We start from the raw sequence: 25,682 nt of genomic DNA on the forward strand, positions 1-25,682 counted from the left end.
ACAAAAAATCACATGATAACCTGAATTTTAATTTTTTTTAAAATATATTTAATATCTAATCATTTAAGATCGTATTTTTAAGATTTTTAAAAATTTATTTTTTAAAAAACCTATCCAAACAAATCTTATATATCAAACAAAAATCCTAAGTGTGTGTATTTGTGCCACGCTCTATCTTCTCCTACTTATTGATATTCCATCACATTGAACAAACAAAAACCCAAACCCTAACCTTAATTGTCCAACGGGAATGAGCCAGGATGAATGCGATCTTCCGGAAGGCCTGATTTGGGAAATCTTGCTGTGGCTTCCAGGGAGGCTCCTCCTGCAGCTGAGGACCGTCTGCCGTTCATGGAACTCCCTCATCTCCAGCCATGAATTCGTCATGCACCACCATCAACGCTCAACTCAGCCTCGATTAGTGTATTGTAGTTTGGAATCTGAGGGGATTGACTTCATGCAGTGCTCTGTATCATCTCTTCTTTATAATAAGCAACCAACTAGAATCGAGCCACTTCAGATGAAATACAAAATCTTTCAGGGATCTTGCAACGGGTTGCTTTGCTTGTGTGAAGGTCTTCCCTATAAAAATCTAACGTTGTTCAATCCTTGTACCCGTTGGGTATCCCTAATCGTTCCATTCGAGTACCCCCACGGCGATGATCCACACCCTGTATTTTGTGGCTTTGGGTATGATGCCCTACGTAACAAGTATAAGTTTGTTACGTGTTCTAGGACATCCATTACTGCCGGTGGATTGGGAGGTAGAGCTAAAGTTTGCAGCTTGGATGCAAATCCTTCTTGGAAAACGGTTGATCATCCCATGTTTCCATATTTTACATGTTGTCATAGTGGCACATTTGTGAGCGGCAGTCTCAATTGGATAGCGCATGATCATCCTAGTAAGAATAAGGAGGATGATGATCCATTTAAACTATTGGAGTGGTTCATTCTTACCTTTGAGATGGAAACGGAGTCTTTTGGTCGATTATGCCTACCTAGAAACAATCACACTTATCCAGGCTTCTATGGCGAGGTCCCTTCTTTGCATGTCCTCAAGAACCTTCTTTCTATATGTTTTCATCCTGCCTATGAGAACACGGCTGCTTTTACTATTTGGATAATGAAGGAGTATGGAGTTGAAAAATCTTGGACTATACTGTTAACAATCCGATTCAGGGATGGAATAATCCCGCCAAATATTTGGCTAGAACCCTTGTACATCTCGGAAGATGATATTCTTTTGGCATTAGGAAAATTTTATCGAGGCAAATTGTTTGCGTATAATTTTCGTATAGGAAAAGTAGATATCTCAAGTAATAGTTTGTCCATTTATCCCTTGTCTAAGCTTTCGAATGGAAGGTTTTTTCATGGTTACCATGAAAGTTTGATTTCATGTTTACCTTAAGATTAATTTCTGGAATTCCATATTATATATTTATTCTTGGACTCCATAGCGTCCCTTCTAATTATTAAATAAAATAATTTAATTTATGTATGCTTTCTTAACCCTATGATTGTTGTTCCTTTTTGCAAATTCACAATATTCATGTTATGTTAAAAGTGAACAAATTATTAGTAGGTTCAAATCTTTCGAACTATTCTAATATGCACAAAAAATAATTTACAAATATATCTCATTAGGGTTTAATAATAATAATTATTTTTTTATATTTACCGCAAATATTTTTAAAATTTATCTAATTAAACCCTGATTCCTCATCGTACTTTTCAATTTATCTATAAAGCTATCACTACCTACTCCACTTTTCTCTGGTCTCTGCTATCATCGTCACCGTCCAATCCGGCACTCTCTGTCAGTCTCAGCCCATCTTTTGACGTCGCTATTAGGCTCTTTCTCCCCGTCGTTCATTTTCAGTATCTCTCTTCTATCTTCTCTCCTTTTTCTTCGAGTTGTCGTCAACGCCGTGGTGCTCGATCTCCCCTTTCACACTCTACTTCCAAAGTTTCAATGGAGCCTCAGCTATAGATGAGCACCTACCAGTCAGGGTTAAAGAGCAAAGAATTTCCAACTTATTGCAGTCCATTCTGATCGGCCTATCCGTTTTAGCCATCTCTGTTATCAAAAGGATACCTACCTCCGTTTTATGGGGATATTTCGCTTACATGGCAATCGATAACCCGGCAATCAATTCTGGGAAAAGATACTACTTCTCTTCGTCACTAAGAGCCGCCGTACCAGTATATAATTTGTTACTATTTAGATCGAATCAGATCAGATAAGTTCATTCATACACTTTTTCATAAATAATGCTACACATCCAAGTCTTTTTGTTAATCAAGTTCAACGTAGTTAGTCTAACATAACAAAAATCAGTTATAACTAGCACTGGTCAACACTAGTTGGACTTAGTTCATAAATAGATTTGGATTTGTAATATTACTCTTTTTCGTAGACTCTTTTGCTAATGATTTTTTTTTATGAGCAGAATTTTGGAAGGTTCTCATGCCTCATATGTGGAGACGGTACCATATAAAACGATAGTTACTTTTACAGCCTTGCAAATATTATACTTTGGAATCTGTTTTGGGTTGACATGGGTGCCAGTAGGTGGAATCTTGTTTCCACTACCATTCTTCCTTCTCATTGTTATAAGGGAACGCTTGCTTCCCAAAATGTTCAACCCGGACCATCTCAAAGAACTTGATTCCTCTGAATATGAGAAGGTTGAGGGTGCTCCGCAACCGGTAGGATCCATTGTCCTTCTTTTGCTCAATAAATTATTATCTCGTTTGTTCAGATGATGACATGCATAAAATTTGTTTGTTTGTTTCTTTTCTTGCAACATAAGGAACCTGACACCGAAGACAGCGGAGAAGAAGATGAGTTCTGTGATGCAGAGCTATTGGATGAGATGACAACACACAGGGGAGAGTTGAAACATAGAAACGTGAGCTTCGATAGAGGCCAACGCACCTCCGTTGATCATGTTTGAATCTGATGAATTTTTTCCTGCATTTTCTAAGATGCAGATAACATGATAAACATACCAGCAGGTAGAATAAGAAGGTGATCTTTTGTGGAACAAGAAAGTATTTAATCTTGAAATGCATTCAAAAAGAATGCATATAATCAAAATGTTTCAAATAAACTTTCCCTTAATTAGTTAGATTTGGAAAAGGGAGGAATAAAAATCCAATGGGTCAGATGGGATGTAGGGAAACTGAAATGTATTATGTAAGAAAAAGAGAAGATATAAGAATCACTTTGAAGTTATTCTTTTATGTATTTATCCTTTTTTGGTTTACAAAAGTTATTCTTTTATTGTTTATCAGATGTATTAACACTTTTTTCTCTTATATAATACAGAGTTTGTTTTATTTCTTTTTTTCCCTTTCGAAATACATTTCCAAGTATATTTTTTTCTCTTGGGACAATATTGTAATGAGAAATATTATTTATTAGGATAAACTATTAAAAAGGCACTCGAAAATTTATATTGTTAATACAAACATGGTACACGGGGATGCTACACATCCATGTAACCATGTAACCAAGTTGGCCCAACACAAAAAAAATTCAATACCATTAAATGAAACGTGAAATACACGCGTCCAACACACACGAAATCGCTCTTGTCCAATTCTTCTTCTCCCCCACGCTTCTTCTTCTCCTCCCGCGCTTCTTCTTCTCATGCTCGTTTACGCACGGAGTGTCTTCTTCTTCTTCGCCTTCTTCTTCGCGTTCTTCCTTCTCCACTTTTTTCACGTTCCTTCTTTTTCACTTGTTTTTTTCCTTATCATCATTCTTTTTTTGTTGTTGCTGCTGTATTTTTTTTTGTCTTTTTCTCCTTCTCTCTCTAGTGAAAAAGCAGTAGAACTGTAGAAGCCTAGAAGGTGAGGAAGAAGAATTTTGAATAGTGCAGAATGAACCGAACACAATACTCATGGTGAACCGAACACAATACAATTGTATAGTACTGAGTGAACGAAACATAATTCATTATATAAAATCAAATTCAAACAGCTTTCTGTAGAATGAACCGAACACAGTACTCATGGTGAACCGAACACAGTACTCATGGTGAAACAATTGTATATATAGTACTGAGTGAACAAAACATAATTCATTATATAAAATCAAATTCAAATAACTCTGCCTACAATTTACATATTATCAATTCAATTCAATACAACTCCGTCCATTTAATTCAATTCAAATTAGCAATTGCATTCCATTCAATTCGATTCAAAATTGAATAATCCAAACTTTGTCAATTTGATTCGTTTCAGAAGAGTAATCCAAATCGTTCTCCTGTTTACCAAAAAATTATGAACCCCTAAACACTGAACCCTAAACCCAAAACTCTAAACACTAAAACCATAACCCTGAACACTGAACCTGAACCCATAAACCCTAAATCCCTAAAACTCTAAAACCTAAACCCTAAACCCTACACCCTAAAACCTAAATCCTAAACTCTAAACCCTGAACCTGAACCCTGAACTCTGAACTCTTAACCCTGAACGCTAAACTCTAAACCCTAAACCCTAAACCCTAAACCCGAACCCTGAACACTGAACTCTGAACCCTGAATGCTAAACCCTGAACCCTACCGTAAACTCTAAACCCCTAAACTCCTGAACCCTAAACCCTAAACCCTAGACCCCCTAAACCCTAAACCCTCAACTATGAACATGGTGAACCGAAATTAATACACGGGACGAACCGAAAGTTTGAAACACACTGAACTCCTGTACACTGAACCCTGAACCTATAAACCCTAAAACCCTAAACCCTGAAACCCTATCGTCATTCTTTTGTTGTTGTTGCTGCTGTATTTTTTTGTCTTTTCCTCCTCTCTCTGGTGAAGAAGCAGTAGAAGGGGAGGAAGAAGAGTTTTGAATAGTACAGAATGAACCAAACACAGTACTCATTGTGAACCGAACACAGTACTCATGGTGAATCGAAATCTTAATTATGGTGAACCGAAATCTTAATGTCTTGAAAATCATTCCCACATTTGGAACAAATTTTTCATCCACAACACAGTTGGTTTGCATGGTGAACCGAAATCTTAATTATGGTAAACCGAAATCTTAATTACGGTGAAATAATTATATAGTGCTTAGGGAACAAAACAGAATATATTCGTCCAATTTTGTTAGACTCCTTTCTTCTTACCGAACCGAAAACATGACATGGTGAATCAACTCTTTAGTACTCACCGAACCGAAAAGTTACACACAATTACTCACAGTTAGTCACAGTTACTCACAGTTACATATTATCAATTCAATTGAATTCAATTCAGATGTAGATCACCTCAGTCCATTCAATTCACTTCAGATAAAATTAGCTATTTCATTCCATTAAATTCGATTCAGAATTCAATAATCCAAACCTCATGAAATTGATGCGTTTCAGAAGAATAATCCAAATCGCAGTCATTCAATTGATTTGAAGTTGATTCATTCATTGTTTCAAATCGAAAGTGCAGATCAAAGAAGAAAACGAAGAAGAAGATGAATGACGAAGGTAATTGCGTTGAATCAATTCAGATCCATAATGCAGAGAAGAAAAACGCGAAAGAGGAGAACAACGAATTTAATTAGGTTAAAGAATAAGAAGGAGAACAGGAAGAAGAAGGTTTACGTTGAGAAACGTTGATAAAGCAAAATAAAAATTCGTTATATAAGTTATAAGTGGCGCGTGTAAAACAAACGGCGGTGTGGGGCGTGGAGTAAAAGTTACATGGATACCATCCATATAAGTTTTACATGGATGTAGAGCTTTTCTCGTACAAATAATCCTTAAAGATACGAATGACAATAAGACCTTGAATAATTTGAAAATGCGACAAAAATAATTAATAAATATTATATTTTTATAAGTGGCAAAATTTTTTTTACATTTAATAAATAACTTACACATTTGATCCGAATTTATATTTGAATAATTATTTAAAAGGTATAAAAAAAATAAGAACAAATTTTGATCTCTATAATATTTTTTATTTTAAAAAAAATTTATCATTTACAATAATTTTTTTGAAAATATCACTTAACATAAGTTATCAAATTTTAAAAATATATATTTTTTTATCTTTTTAGTAATGTTAGACAAAAAATCACATGATAACCTGAATTTTAAATTTTTTTAGAATATATTTAATATCTAATCATTTAAGATCGTATTTTTAAGATTTTTAAAAATTTATTTTTTAAAAAACCTATCCAAACAAATCTTATATATCAAACAAAAATCCAAAGTGTGTGTATGTGTGCCACGCTCTATCTTCTCCTACTTATTGATATTCCATCACATTGAACAAACAAAAACCCAAACCCTAACCTTAATTGTCCAACGGGAATGAGCCAGGATGAATCTGATGAATGCGCATCTTCCGGAAGACCTGATTTGGGAAATCTTGCTGTGGCTTCCAGGGAGGCTCCTCCTGCTGCTGAGGACCGTCTGCCGTTCATGGAATTCCTTCATCTCGAGCCATGAATTCGTCATGCACCACCATCAACGCTCAACTCAACCTCGATTAGTGTATTGTAGTTTGGAATCTGAGGGGATGGACATCATGCAGTGCTCTGTATCATCTCTTCTTTATAATCAGCTTCAACCAACTAGAATCGATCCACTTCAGATTAAATACAAAAGCATTCAGGGATCTTGCAACGGGTTGCTTTGCTTGTGTGAAGGTCTTCCCTATAAAAATCTAACTTTGTTCAATCCTTGTACCCGTTGGGTATCCCTAATCGTTCCATTCAAGTACCCCCACGGCGATGATCGACACCCTGTATTTTGTGGCTTAGGGTATGATGCCCTACGTAACAAGTATAAGTTTGTTACGTGTTCTAAGATATCCGGTGGATTGGGAAGTAGAGCTATAGTTTGCACCTTGGAAGCAAATCCTTCTTGGAAAACGGTTGATCATCCCATGTTTCCATATTTTACATGGTGTCATAGCGGAACATTCGTGAGCGGCACTCTCAATTGGATAGCGCATGATCCTAGTAAGAATCATGATCCATTTAGAGTATTGGAGTATTTCATTCTTACCTTTGAGTTGATAACGGAGTCCTTTGGTCGATTACGTCTACCTAAAAACAATCACACTCACCCAGGCTTCTTTGGTCGATTACGCAATCACACTCACCGAGGCTTCCATGAGGACGTCCCTTCTTTGCATGTTCTCAAGAACTTTCTTTCTGTATGTTTTCATCCTGCCTATGATAACACAGCTGCTTACACTATTTGGATAATGAAGGAGTATGGAGTTGAAAAATCTTGGACTATAGTGTTAAGAATCCCATTCAATGGTAGAATAATCACGCCGGGTAATTGGCTAGAACCCTTGTACATGTCAGAAGATTATATTCTTTTGGCATACGGAGAATTTTATCGGGGCAAATTGCTTGTGTATAATTTTCGTAAAAGAGAAGTAGTTCATCCTATGATTGATATCTCAAGTGACAGTTTGTCTATTTATCCCTTGTCTAAGTTTTCGTATGGAAAGTTTTTTCATGTTTACCATGAAAGTTTGGTTTCATATTTTCCCTAAGATTAATTTCTGGGATTCCATATTATATATTTATTCTTTGTGTAAGTTTTCATGTGGAAAGTTTTTTCATGTTTACCAAGAAAGTTTGGTTTCATGTTTCTCCTAAGATTAATTTATGAGATTCCATATTATATATGTATTTTTGGACTCCATAACTTGCAGTTCTAATTATTAAATAAAATAATTTAATTTATGTATGCTTTTCTAACCCTATAATTGTTGTTCCTCTTTGCAAATTCACAATATTCATATTATGTTAAAAGGGGACAAATTAAAGCATAAATTGATAATAGTTTTATTAAAAAGATTTTTAAAACCATACCACCTGCCTACCATAAAATAAGTGGGTTTTAATAAGTACAAATGTGTTTGATAAAATCAAATTATAACTATAATTCTGTTTGGTAAAAAAAGAATTTAAAATTAAAAAGGATTATAACAGCCATAAATATAAAAATAAAATTTTGACATTAATTAATATAAAATCTTATATTAGATTTTTTTAATTTTGATAAGTATAAGACAATTTTAAAAAATTTTATCTTAAGTACTTTTAAAATTGTAGAAGACTTGGAGAAGGGAGGTTGAATCTATGACCCTCTTTTACTTTAATGAAATAAGCCTTCACTTACAAACTTTTAATTATAATCTCTTTAAACTGTGCAACGAAAATTTTATGAAACAATTTCATTTTGTCTCATAAATATCAAAAAACAGAATTTAAATTATTACCTACACAAATTTCATAGAATTCATACAATTCTTTTCTCTTAAGTTCTCAACCAAATGAACCCAATGTCTATTTAATATTTACACACTTATTCTAACGCTATATATAGCTGCATTTGTTTACTCGTACAAAATACTAAAACAGTTACGTATAAAAATATTGAATTATTATATTTTATATTTTTTTGTGTCCTTATAAAAAGGATATAGACACCAATAAAAAATATATTTTATTTTTTTAGTATTTTTTTATTATTTTTATTAAATATATATTATTTTTTTTATTTTTCTATTTTTGTATCATATTTTTATTATTTTATCTTCTCCAATTCTCGTAACCAAATCCAGTCTATTAGATCGAATTGTATAGGATTTAACTTTGCAACGTCAACGTGGGTGGTCTGGGTTTGAATTTTAATCTTCATATTAGATAATAGATTTCTATGCATCAACATTTGTTACACAATAAAATACAAGAAAGTATCATGTCAACCTTATATTAAACTACTTTATTTATAAAAGAATGACATAAATATTAGTTTCTATAAGATGACAATATAGAATTAGTTTACAGTATACACATAAAAATTATTCACATCCAGATCTACTGTTCTACACCCGTGCATTACGCAAAAGTGAGATAGATATATGTACTTTCATAAAATATATAAATTAATTTAAAATCTAATATTATGAAATTAAAAAATTTACAAAAAATTGAATTATAAGTCAAATAATGAAAATATTCAATTAAGATTTATTGATTTGATTTCATATAATTATTTTTATATTTGTTTTTAAAGTAATTAATTTTATTTAGGGTAAAGTACTAAATTGGTCCCCTAGGTTTGGGCGTAATTCTGTTTTGGTCCTTAAGGTTTAAAGTGTTCTATTTGAATCCAAAAAAATTTCATTTAGCATCAATTTAGTCCCACAGTGAGGTCAAAATTAAATAATTAACAAAATGTCCTACATAACAACAGTTCAAGAACAAAATCCATAATCTGGAGAACAAGTACAAGCTCCAGAGGCACAAAATCAACCATTGATGCATCAATACATTTATTTATTATTTTCTTTAGTTTTATAGAAAATATTTTATTTATATTATAAAAAAAATAATAAATAAATGTATTGATGTATTAATGGTTGATTTTATGCCTCTGGAGCTTGTACTTATTCTCCAGATTATCGATTTTGTTCTTGTACTGTTGTTATGTAGGACATTTTGTTAATTATTTAATTTTGACCTCATTGTGGGACTAAATTGATGTTAAATGAAACTTTTTTGGATTCAAATAGAACACTTTAAACCTTAAGAACCAAAACAGAATTACGCCCAAACCTAGGGGACCACTTTAGTACTTTACCCTTTTAGTTATTATTTATTACTTTTTTATATTTAAATATTATATTACAAGAATTAAGTTATTGTATGCACAAATATAAATATAATATTTTAAAAGTGTTATTAATATAATTTTTATTGATAAAAATATTTATTGAATACTGTTACGTGAGTAACCTGGAGTTAGAGCGTTGGGCTTGTGAAACTGGCCCACGCGTCTGATGGAGGTAATCTCCGACTAGGCTAGCGTCTGGAAGCTGCCGTCCAACTTGTGTATGTGAAGAAATGGGGGTGGTACCTACAAAGACACTCCGATGCCTAAGTTAGTAAGGGGTTTTAGCAGGTTTAGAGAGTATTCGAACTTAGAGATACATGAGGGGTGTCAGCGTATTTATAGTGGTGAACTAATAACCACCGTTGGAGTAGTTCCACCTTTTTAGGTGGATAACCGTCCCTTTTTCTTAGGGAAGCTGAGATATGGCCCCTAGAAGTGGATTGAGAGATTTTAGGGGCAGTTACTTATTTGAATAAGGGTTATCTGCCAGCTCATCCTCGATCCCGACTTCCTTAGAGCAAGTCGCCGTTGAATCCGACCATTGGAGAGGAGGTCGGTGTCGAGTGAAGGCTAATCTTTGGATTGGGCCTTCTATTTAGACCTGGGTCTCAGTGTTGGGTTAGGGTATGAACAGTGCCCCTAGGCTAATTTTGTTGAACCTTTCCATGTAGTCCCTTAAAGGTTCCTCGATCTCCTGTTTTACTCCCAGGAGGCTTGGTGCATGCTTTACCTTGTCCTTTTGGATTGAGAATCGTATGAGAAATTTTCGCGAGAGGTCATTGAAACTAGTGACCGACCTTGGGGGGAGGCTATCAAACCACTTCATCACTGCTTTAGTAAGGGTCGTCGAGAAAGCCTTGCAGCGAGTAGCATCAGAAACGTCGGTTAGGTACATCCGACTTTTAAAATTGCTTAAATGATGCTTTGGATTTGTGGTTCCATCGTAGAGATCCATGTCACGGCTTTTAAAGTTTCTCGGTACTTTTGCCCTTATAATATCCTCATTGAATGGATCTTCTCCTCCCAAGGGAGAGTCATCTCGGTCACTGCGAGAGTTCCAACTTTTGAGAGCGGACTCTAGCCTTAGGAGTTTTTCCTCAAGCTCCTTTCGTCGCTCGATCTCGCCCCTCAGATTTCTCTCTGCTTCTCGTTGTCACTCCAGCTCTTGTTCCAACTGTTCCAGGCGCCCTTGGTGGCCATGGAACAGTCCCATGAAGTTGGCTGCGTGGGTTGTCCTTATTTACCTGACTCGCGCCCCTCAGAAGAGTTTTCCTTCTGGTCTTTTACTCCCGAAGAACCTTCTTTATTCTGGTTGGTCACCCCTTGATGGGTGATTATTGCTCTGTCATTGTTGCCAGCTTCCTGGTTCTCTTGTTCAGAATCAGATGTCGTGTTTCCATCCTCGTTGAAGTCGTCCGCCATCATTGGTTGATCTCCAGGTCTCCGGTAACGACGCCAATGTTACGTGGGTAACATGAAGTTAGAGGGTTGGGCTTGTGAAACTGGCCCACGCGTCTAATGGAGGTAATCTCCGACTAGGCTAGCGTCTGGGAGCTACCGTCCGACTTGTGTATGTGAAGGAATGGGGGTGGTACCTGCAAAGACACTCTGATGCCTAAGTTAGCAAGGGGTTTTAGCAGGTTTAAAGAGTATTGGAACTTAGAGATACCTGAGAGGTGTCAGCGTATTTATAGTGGTGAACTAATAACCACCGTTGGAGTAATTCCATCTTTTTAGGTGGATAACCGTCCCTTTATCTTAGGGAAGTTGAGATATGGCCACTGGAAGTGGGTTGAGAGATTTTAGGGGCAGTTATTTATTTGAATAAGGGTTATCTGCCAGCTCATCCTCGATCCCGACTTTCTTAGAGCAAGTCGCCGTTGAATCCGACCATTGGTGAGGAGGTCGGTGTCGAGTGAAGGTTAATCTTTAGATTGGGCCTTCTATTTAGACATGGGTCTCAGTGTTGGATCAGAGTATGAACAAATACTAAATGCTATTTTATCTTATTCATATATTATTACTATTTAAAAAGTATTTTGTAAATATAAAATTTATTTATTTGTTTTATTAATTTAAATTTTTTTTAATAATAAAATCTTAAAATTTTATTTTTAAAAAATGAAATAAATTGAATCAATCTAAATCACAATAATTTAGATTGGATTAGATTTAGAAATAAAAGCAAAGCCATCTAATTCAAACCCCAATAAATTATATACTTTAGATGAAGTTGATTTTTTTTTTTTTTACAAAACGGATTCAAATGGCATTGCAAAGACCCCCTAATTAGTGGCACCCAAATGAGCTCTAAATATTTGCAACTTATTACTTTTTTTTTTTTTGGTGCCTCTATTATTGGTATGAGAGTGAGTATGAATAAAAAGAATTAATTGGAGAATGAGTTCCAACATTTCCCATATTTTTCTTGTTTTTAATGCTTGAGCTGTCTGATGAAATGCAAATTTGATCACATTCACATGTATCCAACTGTTTCTACCCATTTTTTAAAGTTTCAATATTGTCCATTTTGGACTATTGCCGTTTTCTTTTTCTCTGTCACACATGACATACCCCACCTTATACCTCTGTCTGTGTCATGTCTTTTTCTCTTCTTATAATAAAAAAGTTAAAAACCTCATTAGTGATTATAGCCTATCATTTTTTCATGCTCTCTCTGTTTCTTTACTCACCTTCACTTCAACTACTAGCATTATTCATCAGAAATGGGGAAGATGGGAACCCCATTTAAGGGAATAATTCAAGATGTAAAAGGAAGAGCTGAATGCTACAAGCAAGATTGGGTTTTGTCATTCTGCTCTGGTCTAAGGTACCATTTTCTTTTTTCTTTTTCGTTTTTGGTTTTTTTGTCCCCTTCAATTAATCAGCAACTTCTATGGTTTGTGAATTAGATTATTGGCTCCAACATTCTACATATTCTTTGCTTCTGCTCTCCCTGTCATTGCTTTTGGAGAACAACTAAGTAGAGATACAGGTAAAATATTATAGTAATTTTAAGGTTGTGTTTGGAACAATTGAGATAGAGACACTAGACTCTTTCTTTTTAACACTACTGAGACAATTATAGTGCTTACAACTTTTTTTCTTTTTTTTTTTTGGTTTTATTTTTAATCAGATGGAAGCTTGAGCACTGTAGAAGCATTGGCATCTACTGCAATTTGTGGAATTATTCACTCTATAATTGGTGGCCAGCCTTTGTTGATTGTAGGAGTTGCTGAACCAACTGTTATAATGTACAGTTATCTCTACAATTTCAGCAAGAAAACACCTGAACTTGGTGCAAAACTCTTTCTGCCTTGGGCTGGATGGTATGATATGATAATTAACTCTACTATCCTTACTTTTAGGGCTTTCAAATAACTTTATTTTCTCATGTAAGTATCATATATGTAATTCTATTGCATATGTATTGACAGGGTTAATGTATGGAGTGCACTCTTCTTGATTGTGCTTGGGATTTTTAATGCTTGCACTGTGATCACGAGGTTTACAAGGGTTGCGGGGGAGTTGTTCGGCATGCTAATTACTGTTCTTTTCTTTCAACAGGCTATTAAGGTATTGTTTCCTTGCTTCCTTGCATGATAATACATTTGTGAACTTGGCACTTGATAGATAGATCTTACAATTGTTTGATTTGAATGAACCACAGGGATTGGTTGAGGAGTTCGGCACGCCGAAGAATGAAAACCAGTTGGCAGAAGAGTTTCAATTCCAATGGAGGTACATTAATGGATTGCTTGGAATCATTTTCTCTTTTGGAGTACTTGTCACTTCCCTTAAAACCAGAAAAGCAAGAACATGGCTATATGGAACAGGTAAATTTCTACATATTTACCACTTTAGACCTTACACAAAATGTTCTAATCATATATTTGTTTATCTGGTTTTCCCCCCTTAAAATACACTTAATTGTGGCATTCAACTCGATGCAGGGTGGCTACGAAGTTTTATTGCAGATTATGGGGTTCCATTGATGGTAGTGTTATGGACTGCACTGTCTTATGTTGTGCCAGGCAAAGTTCCCGAAGGTGTTCCTCGAAGGTTGGTTTCTCCGCTTCCTTGGGAATCTGCATCTCTGTATCACTGGACAGTAGTGAAGGTATTGCTAAACTATTAGTATCCAGTGCCATGTGCACACACTACTTTAAAACTAGATGTTGGTGTTCAACATTGTAAACTTCATGTGCTGATTATTTTCATTGTGGCAAATCCTTGTTTCCATCTAATAGTTACTGTAAAACCTGCAGGATATGGGGCAGGTTCCTTTTCTTTACATAGTTGCGGCAATTATTCCGGCTTTCATGATAGCAGGACTATACTTTTTCGATCATAGTGTATCTTCCCAGATGGCTCAACAGGAGGAATTCAATCTTCAAAAGCCATCTGCCTATCACTATGATATGTTTCTGCTTGGAATAATGGTAGGTTGTTCTGTTTTATCCCAAATCCTGCTTCTTATAAGTTATAATAGCTTGGCTTCATTCTATGCCGACGAAGTATATGAACTAAACTTATTGTCTTTAGACTTTGATTTGCGGTCTTCTTGGCCTTCCTCCATCAAATGGAGTCATTCCGCAATCTCCCATGCATACAAAGAGTTTGGCAGTTCTTAGAAAGCAGGTAGGCATCATCCCCCCTAACAAAAAACCCCGCCGCGTTCACTTTTTGCATCAAGTCACTTTGTCCTTGTTCTATAGATATCAACTCAACTTAGATTTGTGTACTACATTGTCAATTTTCAGTTGATCCGAAAGGAAGTGGTAAAAAGTGCCAAGGAATGCATTAAGCTGAAAAAGACAAAGTCTGAAATATATGGCAAGATGCAGGCTGTCTTTGAAGAGATGGATACAGATCCTACTGTCAGTTTTGTTGGTTTGATATCTTTGCATCTTCAATCATTGTTGCAGGTATATTCAAGAGTAATTCAATGGTAGTTTTTGGTTTTTGTGTAGGCCAAAGAGTTGGAGAATTTGAAGGAAGCTGTAATGAACCCTGATGCCAAGGATGGTACAAAGAAAAATTTTGATCTTGAGGAGCACATAGATGACTATCTACCAGTCCGGGTTAATGAGCAAAGAATGACCAACTTAATGCAGTCCCTTCTGATTGGCCTCTCAGTTTTGGCCATCTCTATTATCAAAAGGATACCTACCTCGGTTTTATGGGGATATTTCGCTTACATGGCAATCGATAGTCTACCAGGGAATCAGTTTTGGGAAAGGATATTGCTTCTCTTCATCGCTCCAAGACGACGTTCTAGGTAAAGTAACCTTTTAATTATGTCAAAAAGAGAATATGCCAAAGATCCAACACTTTTAGTAGAAAATATGAAAAGTTGGCTTGTTGTTTCAAATGCAAGGCAAATGTAAGGGAAAAATGTTAGTCACCTAACATTTCCATATACTTGAGAAGCTAATTTTGTAATCATTTTTTATGAGCAGAATTTTGGAAGGTTCTCATGCCTCATTTGTGGAGACAGTACCATTCAAGACCATAGCTGCTTTTACCGGCTTCCAGTTAGCATATTTCGCAGTCTGTTATGGAATGACATGGATACCTATAGGTGGAATTTTGTTTCCACTACCATTCTTCCTTCTCATACTTGTAAGGGAGCACCTGCTTCCAAGACTCTTCAAACCTCGAGATCTTCAAGAACTAGACGCTTCCGAATATGAGGAGATTCTTGGTGCTCCACGCGGTTCCCTTAGTATGTCACTGCAGGTAAGATTCATTGTCTATGTTGCTTGGACTACAATACATGTGTTTTTCTTTGTCTATGTTGCTTGGACTACAATCCATGTGTTGTTCTTGTATAGTTTCGCCCTTCGATTAAGAACATGGAAATGTTTTTCTTTGTTTAGGATAAGGAACCGGGCAATAGCGATGAGAGTGTAGAAGATTATTGTGATGCTGAGATATTGGATGAGATGACAACCAGTAGGGGAGAGTTGAAACTCAGAGCTGTGAGCTTCAATGATGGGAACTCCAACAATGATGGAGATCGCAGTTTCAATGTTAGAAATCGCAGCTTCAATGTTAGAAATCGCCGCAGCTTCAATGCTAGATACCGCCACAGTTTCAATGATAGATACCTCCATAGCTTCAATGGAAATGCTGTTTGAATATCTTTGCATTCACCATTTTCTAAGATGCAGAATGGGGTTTTTGATGTTATTGTAGTGTGTTCTGAAGACATGAATGCTCAAGATTGATGTGTAGATGGTTAAGGTTGAAGATTATACTCTGTGGAACAAGAAAGGATTACAGGAAAATGGGAAAGAAAGAACTGAGTCATGTGGGGTAGAGGGAAATTAAAAGACTGATATGAATATGAATGATGGTAAGAACAAAGAAATTAGAAAATACATAGAAAAAAAATGTAGAAGCTATTATTATTATTATTATTAATGAGTAGTCATTCTTTTGTTGTTTATTCGACATCATAAAAATTATCATTTTATTATCAGATTCAATAGTGAGATTTCTCACTAGCAAGTATGTGATGGTGTATGGTCATTTTTTTGCTTTGGGTCATTGTTATAATAAGATTTGTAAAACTTATTTTTTGTCCGCACAGGACAACACACTCTTCTTTATTATTGGAATAAGGTAATTCCTATTTTAATCTCTCAAATCTAATTGATAAGTTAATCTAGTTATTATTAAAATAATCAATTGTGCTTTTTATTTTAAAAAAATGACTCTCATTAGTGTAGTACTGCGTGAGCAGATTGACACATGCTTTTTTAATTGTAGTCAGTATAACATCTAAAATTAGTTATGTGACTTAATTAGTGCTTATTAATTTTGATTTAATTAATTTCTATTAAGTCGCAAAACTAGAAATTCCATAGGAAGGAGCCAAACAAAAACAAAATATAATCTATAAAATTATATCTTAAGACATTAGTTATATTTTATCGTATTATATAAAAGTTAAGGTTTTAAGATATATTTTAAAAATTTTGATTTTTTTAAAATATGTTCGATGATATTTCATAAAACTAAAATCATCAACAATCATATTTGAAGGGGATTTTTGAAACAATCTAACTTTTAATACAAAATTGTTTAATAGGTTATTTAATTAATAGATTGTTCAATAACATTTTGAATATTATTCATTAAATTTGAAATAAGATAATTAGAATTTAATTTATTGTATGTTCTCTCTTTTCTCTGGAAAAAGTCAATATTTTTTGTTTTAGAGATTTTTAATCCAAGCTATATATATTTTGTCTCTCTCCCAAAGCACACATTAAAAAACGTACTTGTCTCAATAACAACACACAACGCTAATTTATGTTTTTTCTAATGACTAACTCTCAATTTTCCAAGGGTGGCAAGAGAAAAAGGTTAATTGGTCAGTCTTACTCTTGAATTTTATTGTGTTTGCACAAATAAATGTTTTCTTATAAGGAAGAAATAAGAATATGGTATATAGTGCTATTATATGTGTACAGAAAATTGGTCACCAAATCAGCTATCTTTATAAAATACATATTAAAATATAAAATATACATTAAAAATAAGTTAAACAATATATGTATTTATACATAAATATATAGCAATTGATTTGGTGGCCAATTTTTATTGTGTAGATAGCATTTTTGATTTCCAAATGATGCATCCCTAATAAAAAGAATGATTTGTTAGCAAAATTAGCTTCCCTCTTCATTTATGTGCAATAATAAGATGATCACCATCTCTTATGAGATTTATGTCATCCACTTCAGCTCCTTCTTTGGTCAAAATTTTGACAGCAGTAAAGTCAAACATTTTAGCTCCAATATCTAGCAGTTCCTGAATGGTATTTGGCAGCATAACAAGCTTTCCAGCATGTTCACCCTTTTCAGGACAACTTAATGTCAATCTGCCAACAAAGTCATCCTTGTTCAACCTATGATTGTTAAATTTTTTGGATGCCTCACGCTCTCTTTGATCTGTATAGTCATAATGGAAACAAAATTCATCACTCTGATAGCCAAAAAACCAAAGAAAAATCTTCATTTGTGTTCTTTCTGTTCTCTTGCATTTATCTAAAACCATCTTGAAAACTATATGCAAAAAAATTTTGCACTTTCCTTTGTAAACATTTGTCTAAACATGCGGCAGTTTGTTTGCTTTCTAAATTTAGTTCTACAGTTTATAAGAGCAAGTTGTTTGAAGGTTAATTTGATATACTTACTATGGTTAGCTGCCGACATCATCCCAAAAATGGAATTGTTAAAATTGTTGTTTCTTCTTCTTTTAGTATTGTCAAAGAACATATCTTCTGGATTGCGTGGCGAGTGGAACTGTCCAATGTTTGTTTGGGGAATACTACGCATAGTTGGTTCACTTTGGTACCTTCCAAGGTTAGGCAAGTGCTTGCGATTTGATGGTGGAATAGCAGCAGGAATTGGACCTGTCCTCTCTCCAATCTTCTGAAACATACTTTTGATTTCATCATGGTCTTGTTGATCCGCCAAGGTCCTTGGAGTCCAGCCGGTAGCGTCTTGCAGATCAATGTTGGCTCCTTTTTCGACAAGGAACTTTGTCATTTGGAGGTTTCCTTCACACACTGCAGTGTGAAGAGCAGTGGTTCCATTGTGTGTGGGTTGTGTCACATCCCAACCATATTGACAAATTCTATTGAGCAGTTCCATGCTATTTTTCTCAACAGCAATGCATGCCAGGTGGCCTGCATCGGCAGGTTCTAACACTGCACCATGCTCCAGAAGGAGTTTCACAATGGAGTCGTTACCACTTATAAGTGCTTCAAACAGTGGAAGATTTCCTTCCTTATCTGTATAGTAACAATGTAAGTACCAAAAGAGTCATTTGCTAAATTGCATTCAATTGTCTCCCATATGATCTTAGTTTAGCACTTTTTTTTCATTCTTGAAATGTAATGGCAAGTAGCACTAAGTATTGTTTGGTATTTGTCTCAATATACATATATATAAACACTGACAAAACACAACTTTTTCTTGTTTGGTTTTGTTTCTGTGTCTCTGTATTTCTATTATAAGACACTTATCAAACGCAACTAAGTCATTTGTAGTACCGAAAGTTTCTGTGTTTCATAAATAATTGCAGTTTCAGACAGGACAGGACTGAAGAGTACCTCTGATGTTGGGATCAGCATCATATTCCAGAAGCACAGATATACACTTCTCATTGCCTTTAGAAGCTGCAATATGCTGTTACATGTGAAAGCAAAGTTGTAAGATTCTAGTGTTTTCTACTTTTCTTACATGTATGTATAATTGTGCATGCATGTATGTGAAGGTGTGTTTGCTCAAAAGGGGAGAAACACTACAAACCAGCGGTGTCCTTCCATCTGGGTCGCCTTCATTTGGATCCATACCCTTCTTCAGCAGCCGTTGCAACAATATATCATCATTTCGGTTTACTGCAAAGCATGTGCTGATAGGCAAATCCAATTTACCACGTGCCAGCATGGCCTCTGTCTCTCGGAAAATAATATCCATTCCTGGTGCCTGGGATTCATGCAAATGCTGCGAAAAGAAGACATTGGTTCACAATGTCGAACCTAGAACAATTTTATTTTGATATTGTAACATTGAATTTTGATTTCTAAGGGGTAGAAATAAGCAAGTTTGTGTAGGGTGAAATAGGATGGTAGCTTAATAGTTTTGATATATGGTCTGTATTTCGTTGTTCAACAAAGTTGAATAAATTCTAAGAAAAGATCGTGGAGTATGATAAAGTAGAATCAATAAAAAATGTGAAGGTTGATGAGCAAATGTTTATGTGAAAGAAACTAAAGGGCATTTAAAAAATTTAGAATCATGTACCTTAAGAAAATTGTTCATCATAATTGTCCCATCTCCAACATTGGAGTGAGCAAGATTTATAAATGTAGTCCGGCTCAAGCGCAGAAGTTGGCACAATCGTTTGGTCCGAACTGTAAACATCTGGGGCCTGTAACATAAAACTCCAACTTCTCCAACTAATTCTCCTGCCTTTATCTCACCAACTACCTATAGTTATAACCACACATCTTCTTAGTGATAGAAACATGTTTTCCTGCTGTCTCTAATGTGGGTGATGATTCATGATGCTTAATCACAAATAAACTTGCCTGTTCAGTTCTATTCTGTCCTTTGAGAATAACTTCCTAGTGAAAGTTCAGTATGTTAGTACAGAATTCCACATGCAGTAAAAAGGAAAAGGAAAATTTAGCTAATAAAACAAAGATCTCTTATAACATTCTTCACATATATGTAATTTCATTTGTAACAATATTCAATGGGTTTGTTGAAATAGCATATAATGTTGACACAACTGGTTCTATTTCCAAATACGGTGGACTGTTACTGATGCAGTGATGCACTCTATGATCGCAAAATAAAATTTGAATTTGGGTAAGCCCATGCCCATATTTGACTCCATTTAATGGGCAAGGCTTAGCTGTAATGGAAATTGCTTCACATGCTGAAGCAAATTGATTCAGGCCGAATGACCTCAGGAAACAATAAATAAAAAAAAAATTCAACAAGATTAGTTATATAAATCCTTGGTCCATACACATCTTAGAAACTGGAAATCAAACAACATACAAATTATACATTACACACCAATCAAAGCATAAATGGACTTAGGGGAAAATTGAGGGGGTTAGTGACTTACCACAGCACCAGTGACCAATACATAGAAGTCTGTTGGTGCTTCATTCTGCAAAATCACATCTTCCTTTGGAGGAAAATACTCGGGCTTCATCTCTGAGACCTACAAAATTGAGAGAGTTCAAGGTATGCACTGGGAATATGTTCATCATCATCCAATTAACAATGACTAACAAGGAGCCGATATACATGTATAGACAAAATTTTCTTTTCGCTTTTTTTTTTTACTTTTTGCGAATCATAAACTCATGCGATAAGCAGATTAGACCAGAAATGAGTGATATAACCAAAACACAATATATGATTCTCAGTTTGGTGTCTGAAATAGTTTCCCAATGTTTAGTCTTAAACACCGTGGTAACGAAGTAGACCAGAGAGAAAATATTACCAGTTGAAAAAGCAGATCATGTGACACCCCATTAAACAAGTAGATATCCTCCAAAAGTTCATAGAATAGGTAATGAGAGATGCTAGAACGAATAGCTTTCGGGAGTAATTCGATAATCTCTTGCTGCTGCAGCCCTTCTATATCAGTTCTGTACTTCATATGCAAATGTGCAATCATCTGTTCTTGCATGAGAACAGGCAATTTATTCCGTTTGGCAAAACTTGTCACAGCTTGAATTGTGTCTCTCTGATATGCACAACATGTATTCAAGAAAACCAAACATCAGAAGTACAATCAAATTAGCAATGAACCTCTTAGGAAGATAATGATCTAGAATCAAAATAACTTCAAGAAATAGGTACACGATTCAGGACATGATGACGGATACAAATAGAAAAATAGGAAAATGTCTCCTAAGACAAAATTTGTCCAATTTGATATCTTGAACCACTTACTAAAAGAAGCCATATAAGTCTTTGAAAATATAAAGATTTATGTGCGGCTCAACAAGTAAAGGGTCAAGGCAGAATATACTTACATATTTCCTAGTTCTGCTTGTCCCATGAACGACCAAATTTGTCATGTTACCTATGAGATATGCAGTTAGCCCAAGATTGAAGAGCATATAGAAAGTATCAAAAAGAGTCTCCCTTGTGTTCGTAGGATGTAGATCTCCATAACCAACCGTTGTAAGAGTTGCTATGGACCAGTAAATTGATGCTATATAGAGATTTGTGACACTATGATCATCGACTTCCGGAAGAAGCGAAAGCCATGTTTGTCCGGTTTCACGATTCAGAGTGATAAAATGGAAAATGCAAGCAGCAAAATGAGCTGCGAATAATGTAACCTACAAATTCCAAGGCACCAACAATAATAAGTCCAATATGAGACTCAAGTTGCTTTATAAAATGGTAAAAGCAAACACTTACACAGATCAGTTTTGAGCAGCGAACCCAGAAGTAATTATAATGCCTGTCCTTCTCTAATCTAACACAAAGAAGGTAAAATGGGAGGATATGGCCTAATCAGTTCTTTACAAGATCAAAGATAAAAATGTGCTATCAGTTTAATTTGAATTGGCAAAAAGAATTACCCCTCCTCCAGTTCACAATGTTTGTCACCCTAAACCTAAAGAAGTTTTCTTTATTCAATATATAAGTCATACTCACATCTTTTCTCCTCCAAACAATGTTAAGCATAATAAACAATGAAGCTTTCTATAACATAATTATTCAATAAGGGTGTGTAGGTAAACAAATTTTTAACCAATTCTTGATTGTGAATTCCTTAGTTACTGGGAAAACAACTTGATAACTACCTTGGCTTTTAATCTAACTGCCACACAAAATGCAATTGCAGGACATATGAAACATCGAGCGTAATAATTGTTCTACGTTACCTTGCAAACAAGGCACTGACTCGGCGAAGACGCCAAAGGCGAAGCATGTTGAAGTAAGCATATTTTTTCAGGGCAGCGGGCAAAAACCTATGAGCAACTTCAGAGGGGATAGTGGAGATGACATCTAAAGCCAACCATGATTTGGCATACCTCAAAGCAATTAGGCTTTTATCATCAACTAGCAAATAGGTAGTCTTGTCTAGGTATGCAACAAAGAAGGTGAGAACAATGTCAACAGCAAAGAATCCATTGACAACATTGTCAGCTACGAAGATTGCGACCATTTTTTGGTTAAGGAATGCAAATTCAAAGGGACAAACCCATGCATTATAGAACACCAAGAACACCAGAAATGTCTGCCAAAGTCTGCAACGTATCAGTTACCAACCATCAAACATGTGGTACGCACATGAAAGAAGACAGCATAATCAAGCAACTTAACTAATATTACTTCCTCCATTTAACAGAATCATATCTAAATACAATTTTTTTGTATTTAGAATTAATAGAACAAAAGTATTAATGTCATAATAAATTAAGGGAAAGCTTAGTTCATTAATTATTCTGAAGAACTCTTATCCGCTAATGGGAGCTATCCAATGGGAATTGAACTATCCAATACTAACAACGCAATATGCCACTTAATTGATTAATTAATTAAATTAAACTAAATCTAACAAGAATTTAACCTAAGTTATGCTTAAGCTTAACCATATATAACACAATGTTAACAATCTCAACCTCACACTTGCCCTGTGTATATATATCTTGAGTCTGAAACACTTCTTCAGATCTAACAAAACAACACAAAATATGTTCCTCTATCTATCCATCTATATAATATGCGTGTGTGCGTGCGTGCGCACGCCCTTGTATATGTCCGTACCTGTAATTGTGGTTGAAGGGAGAAACAATGTAAGGACGGAGCTTGAGTCTGTGGGAAGTGGAGCCGAGCGAGGGAAGAGGAAGACCGGCGAGGCTGTATTGGCTTCCTTCATAATCAAACTCCGCAATGTGATCCCTCCTTTGGCTCTCAGGAAAGGTGTCTTCTTCGTCCTCGTCGTCGTCACCACCACGGGCACCACCACACAATCTTGCAAATACCTTCTTTCCACGCCTTCTCATTTTTCTTTTCATTCGTCTTTATTTTCCGTATTGAGAACAAGAAAGAGCTACTTTCTTGTGTGGGCGATTGAACCACGCGCCGTGGCTTGTTTAGGACAAAATGAGAACTGCATGCATGGCGTTGTGTGGTTAGTTAGTTACGTTAGTTAGTGTCTACATTGTGCGTGGCGTAACCAACGCGAATGAAAAGTAAATTGTAAACAAATTTCCAAGACTATTTCGGTTGGATGATTTTGAAGGTGGAATATCTGGTGAAATATTAACACAGAATATAATTAATAATTAAATCCAAAAACTATTAATTAATAAATGGATTTAGTTAAAAAATGTTTAAAAGATATTTGTTAATGTTAGAAACAAGAGACTGAGAGAATGATGTGAAAAGTGTATTATTGAGTTGTGTGTCAGGTACAATATACAAGGGGTATTTATAGGTGCTAAATAAATCAAAGTAATAAAGACATAGAATCCTACAATTAATGTACAGATATGCTATATAAATATAGACGATGCTAATTGATCTAAATTGATTCTAATGATTCTAATTGATTCTCTAACATCCCCCCTCAAACTCAAGTGGGAGCTAAGGATACCAGCTTGAGTTTGGATAACAAAATCCGAAAGCGAGTCGGGTGATGAGCTTTCGTGAAGATATCAGCAGTCTGATCCAGTGTCCCAACAGCAACGAGACGAACAGCATCAATAAGAATTCGTTGCCGAACAAAATGACAATCAATCTCAATGTGTTTGGTGCGTTCATGAAACACATCATTATGGGCAATCTGAATAGCACTGCGGTTATCACAAAAGACATCAGTAGGGGACGACTGAGGAGCACCCAGATCTTCGAGAAGCCAACGAACCGAGATAACCTCAGCAGTGGTGTCAGCAAGGGCACGGTACTCAGCTTCTGTGCTTGAGCGAGCAGTGAACGTTTGCTTCTTAGCACGCCAAGAGATGAGAGCGTCGCCAAGAAACAAACAATAACCAGTAGTAGAACGACGATCAGTGGGATCACCAGCCCAATCAGCATCAGAGTATGCCTGAAGGGTCAAAGAGGAATGGGCAGAAAAATAAAGGCCATGAAAAAGAGTGCCTTTGACATACCGAAGAATGCGAAGAACTGCCGCATAGTGAGTAGTACGGGGAGCAGACAAGAACTGGCTGAGGACATGAACTGGATAGGCAATGTCTGGTCGGGTGACAGTCAAGTAGACGAGACCGCCAACTAATTGACGATAAAGTGTCGGATTATCCAAAACAGTGCCATCCATAGGGGTAAATCGAACATTAGGCTCAAGAGGAGTAGACTCGGTGCGACTATCTGTAATCCCAGCGCGGGCAAGGAGATCTGAAGCATACTTAGCCTGAGAGAGATAAATGCCATCATCTGTGGAGATGACCTCGAGACCAAGAAAATAGCTGAGAGAACCAAGATCCTTCATCTCAAAGGTACGCTGAAGTGAGGTCTTGAGATCAGAGATACCATCAACATCATCTCCAGTAATAATCATGTCATCAACATACAAAAGTAGAAGAACAACTCCACGGTCGCTTTTACGAATGAAAAGCGCATTCTCATGAGGACTAGAAATAAAGCCAAGACTGCATATGGTAGTGCTGAACTTGTCAAACCATTCACGAGGAGCTTGCTTAAGTCCATAAAGTGCCTTGCGAAGGAGACAAACCTTACTGGAAGGACAAGGATATCCTGGAGGTGGTTTCATATAGACTCTCTGTTTCAAATCCCCATTAAGAAATGCATTCTTCACATCCATCTGACTGAGAGACCATCTTTTAACCGCAGCAATGGCAAGGAGAGCTCTAACAGACGTAAGGCGAGCAACAGGAGCAAAAGTCTCTTCATAATCAATACCATACTCTTGCGTACAACCTTGAGCAACCAATCGTGCCTTATAACGGTCAATAGAGCCATCAGAGCGAGTCTTGATCTTGTATACCCATCTACTGCCCACAACTTCCTGATCAGAAGGAGGATCAACCAAATCCCAAGTGTGTGCTTTTTCAAGTGCCTGTATTTCTTCCTGCATTGCTTGTTGCCAATTTGGATTTGTGGAGGCTTCTCTGAATGACTTAGGTTCATGTTGATGAAGAATAGTAGAAAAGCAATGATAATCAAGAAGATGAGGAGGGGGATTCCTTACTCTAGAAGAACGAGTGGGAGGAGGAGGCATGACGCTAGGAGTGGGATCGCCGTCCGGACTGGAATCATCGGGAGATGGAGAAGGTGGAGGATCAGGAGCCTCGAGTGGTGGACTTGGGGTAGACCCTGTAGTATCATCACTAGGAAAGAGATCAACATTTGGGTTAGTAAAAAACGGTGATGGAGTAGAAGGAATGGACTCAAAGGAGGAGAAACTAGAGAACATGTGATGTTCCCAGAAGACAACATGACGAGATATACGAATACGGCGAGAGATAGGA

General features: G+C 35.9%; 4 protein-coding genes and 1 long non-coding RNA gene across 5 annotated transcripts; 4 read left to right on the forward strand and 1 right to left on the reverse strand.

Annotated features, from left to right (window-relative positions):
* Positions 1-250: 250 nt before the first annotated feature.
* Positions 251-1,408, forward strand: LOC140181489 (F-box/kelch-repeat protein At3g23880-like). The gene has a single exon (XM_072225102.1). The coding sequence runs from the start codon at positions 251-253 to the stop codon at positions 1,406-1,408; it is 1,158 nt and encodes a 385-aa protein (XP_072081203.1).
* Positions 1,409-1,779: 371 nt separating this feature from the next.
* Positions 1,780-3,346, forward strand: LOC140181186 (uncharacterized). The gene is made up of 2 exons (XR_011876001.1): positions 1,780-2,709; positions 2,814-3,346. It is a non-coding gene; the product is annotated as an uncharacterized lncRNA (long non-coding RNA).
* Positions 3,347-6,344: 2,998 nt separating this feature from the next.
* LOC112770524 (F-box/kelch-repeat protein At3g23880-like) lies at positions 6,345-7,535 on the forward strand. The gene has a single exon (XM_025814868.1). It carries the CDS (start codon positions 6,345-6,347, stop codon positions 7,533-7,535), a length of 1,191 nt encoding a protein of 396 aa, XP_025670653.1.
* A 4,448-nt stretch (positions 7,536-11,983) lies between these two features.
* On the forward strand, positions 11,984-16,186 carry LOC112771047 (probable boron transporter 7). Its single transcript, XM_025815616.3, has 12 exons — positions 11,984-12,497; positions 12,580-12,662; positions 12,804-12,996; positions 13,105-13,243; positions 13,338-13,503; positions 13,621-13,787; positions 13,936-14,109; positions 14,213-14,308; positions 14,431-14,547; positions 14,641-14,948; positions 15,130-15,409; positions 15,550-16,186. Exons 1-12 carry the CDS (start codon positions 12,394-12,396, stop codon positions 15,808-15,810), a joined length of 2,088 nt encoding a protein of 695 aa, XP_025671401.1. The 5' UTR covers positions 11,984-12,393; the 3' UTR covers positions 15,811-16,186.
* A 1,073-nt stretch (positions 16,187-17,259) lies between these two features.
* On the reverse strand, positions 17,260-23,420 carry LOC112770525 (potassium channel AKT1). Its single transcript, XM_025814869.3, has 12 exons — positions 22,999-23,420; positions 22,113-22,478; positions 21,643-21,700; positions 21,249-21,560; positions 20,711-20,956; positions 20,327-20,425; positions 19,779-19,814; positions 19,492-19,677; positions 18,997-19,191; positions 18,798-18,873; positions 17,877-18,476; positions 17,260-17,631 (listed from the first exon to the last, which is right to left on the reverse strand). The coding sequence occupies exons 1-12, from the start codon at positions 23,247-23,249 to the stop codon at positions 17,363-17,365; spliced, it is 2,694 nt and encodes an 897-aa protein (XP_025670654.2). The 5' UTR covers positions 23,250-23,420; the 3' UTR covers positions 17,260-17,362.
* Positions 23,421-25,682: the final 2,262 nt, after the last annotated feature.

The sequence above is a fragment of the Arachis hypogaea genome, chromosome 18 (genome assembly GCF_003086295.3).
Source record: "Arachis hypogaea cultivar Tifrunner chromosome 18, arahy.Tifrunner.gnm2.J5K5, whole genome shotgun sequence".
NCBI lineage: Eukaryota > Viridiplantae > Streptophyta > Magnoliopsida > Fabales > Fabaceae > Arachis > Arachis hypogaea.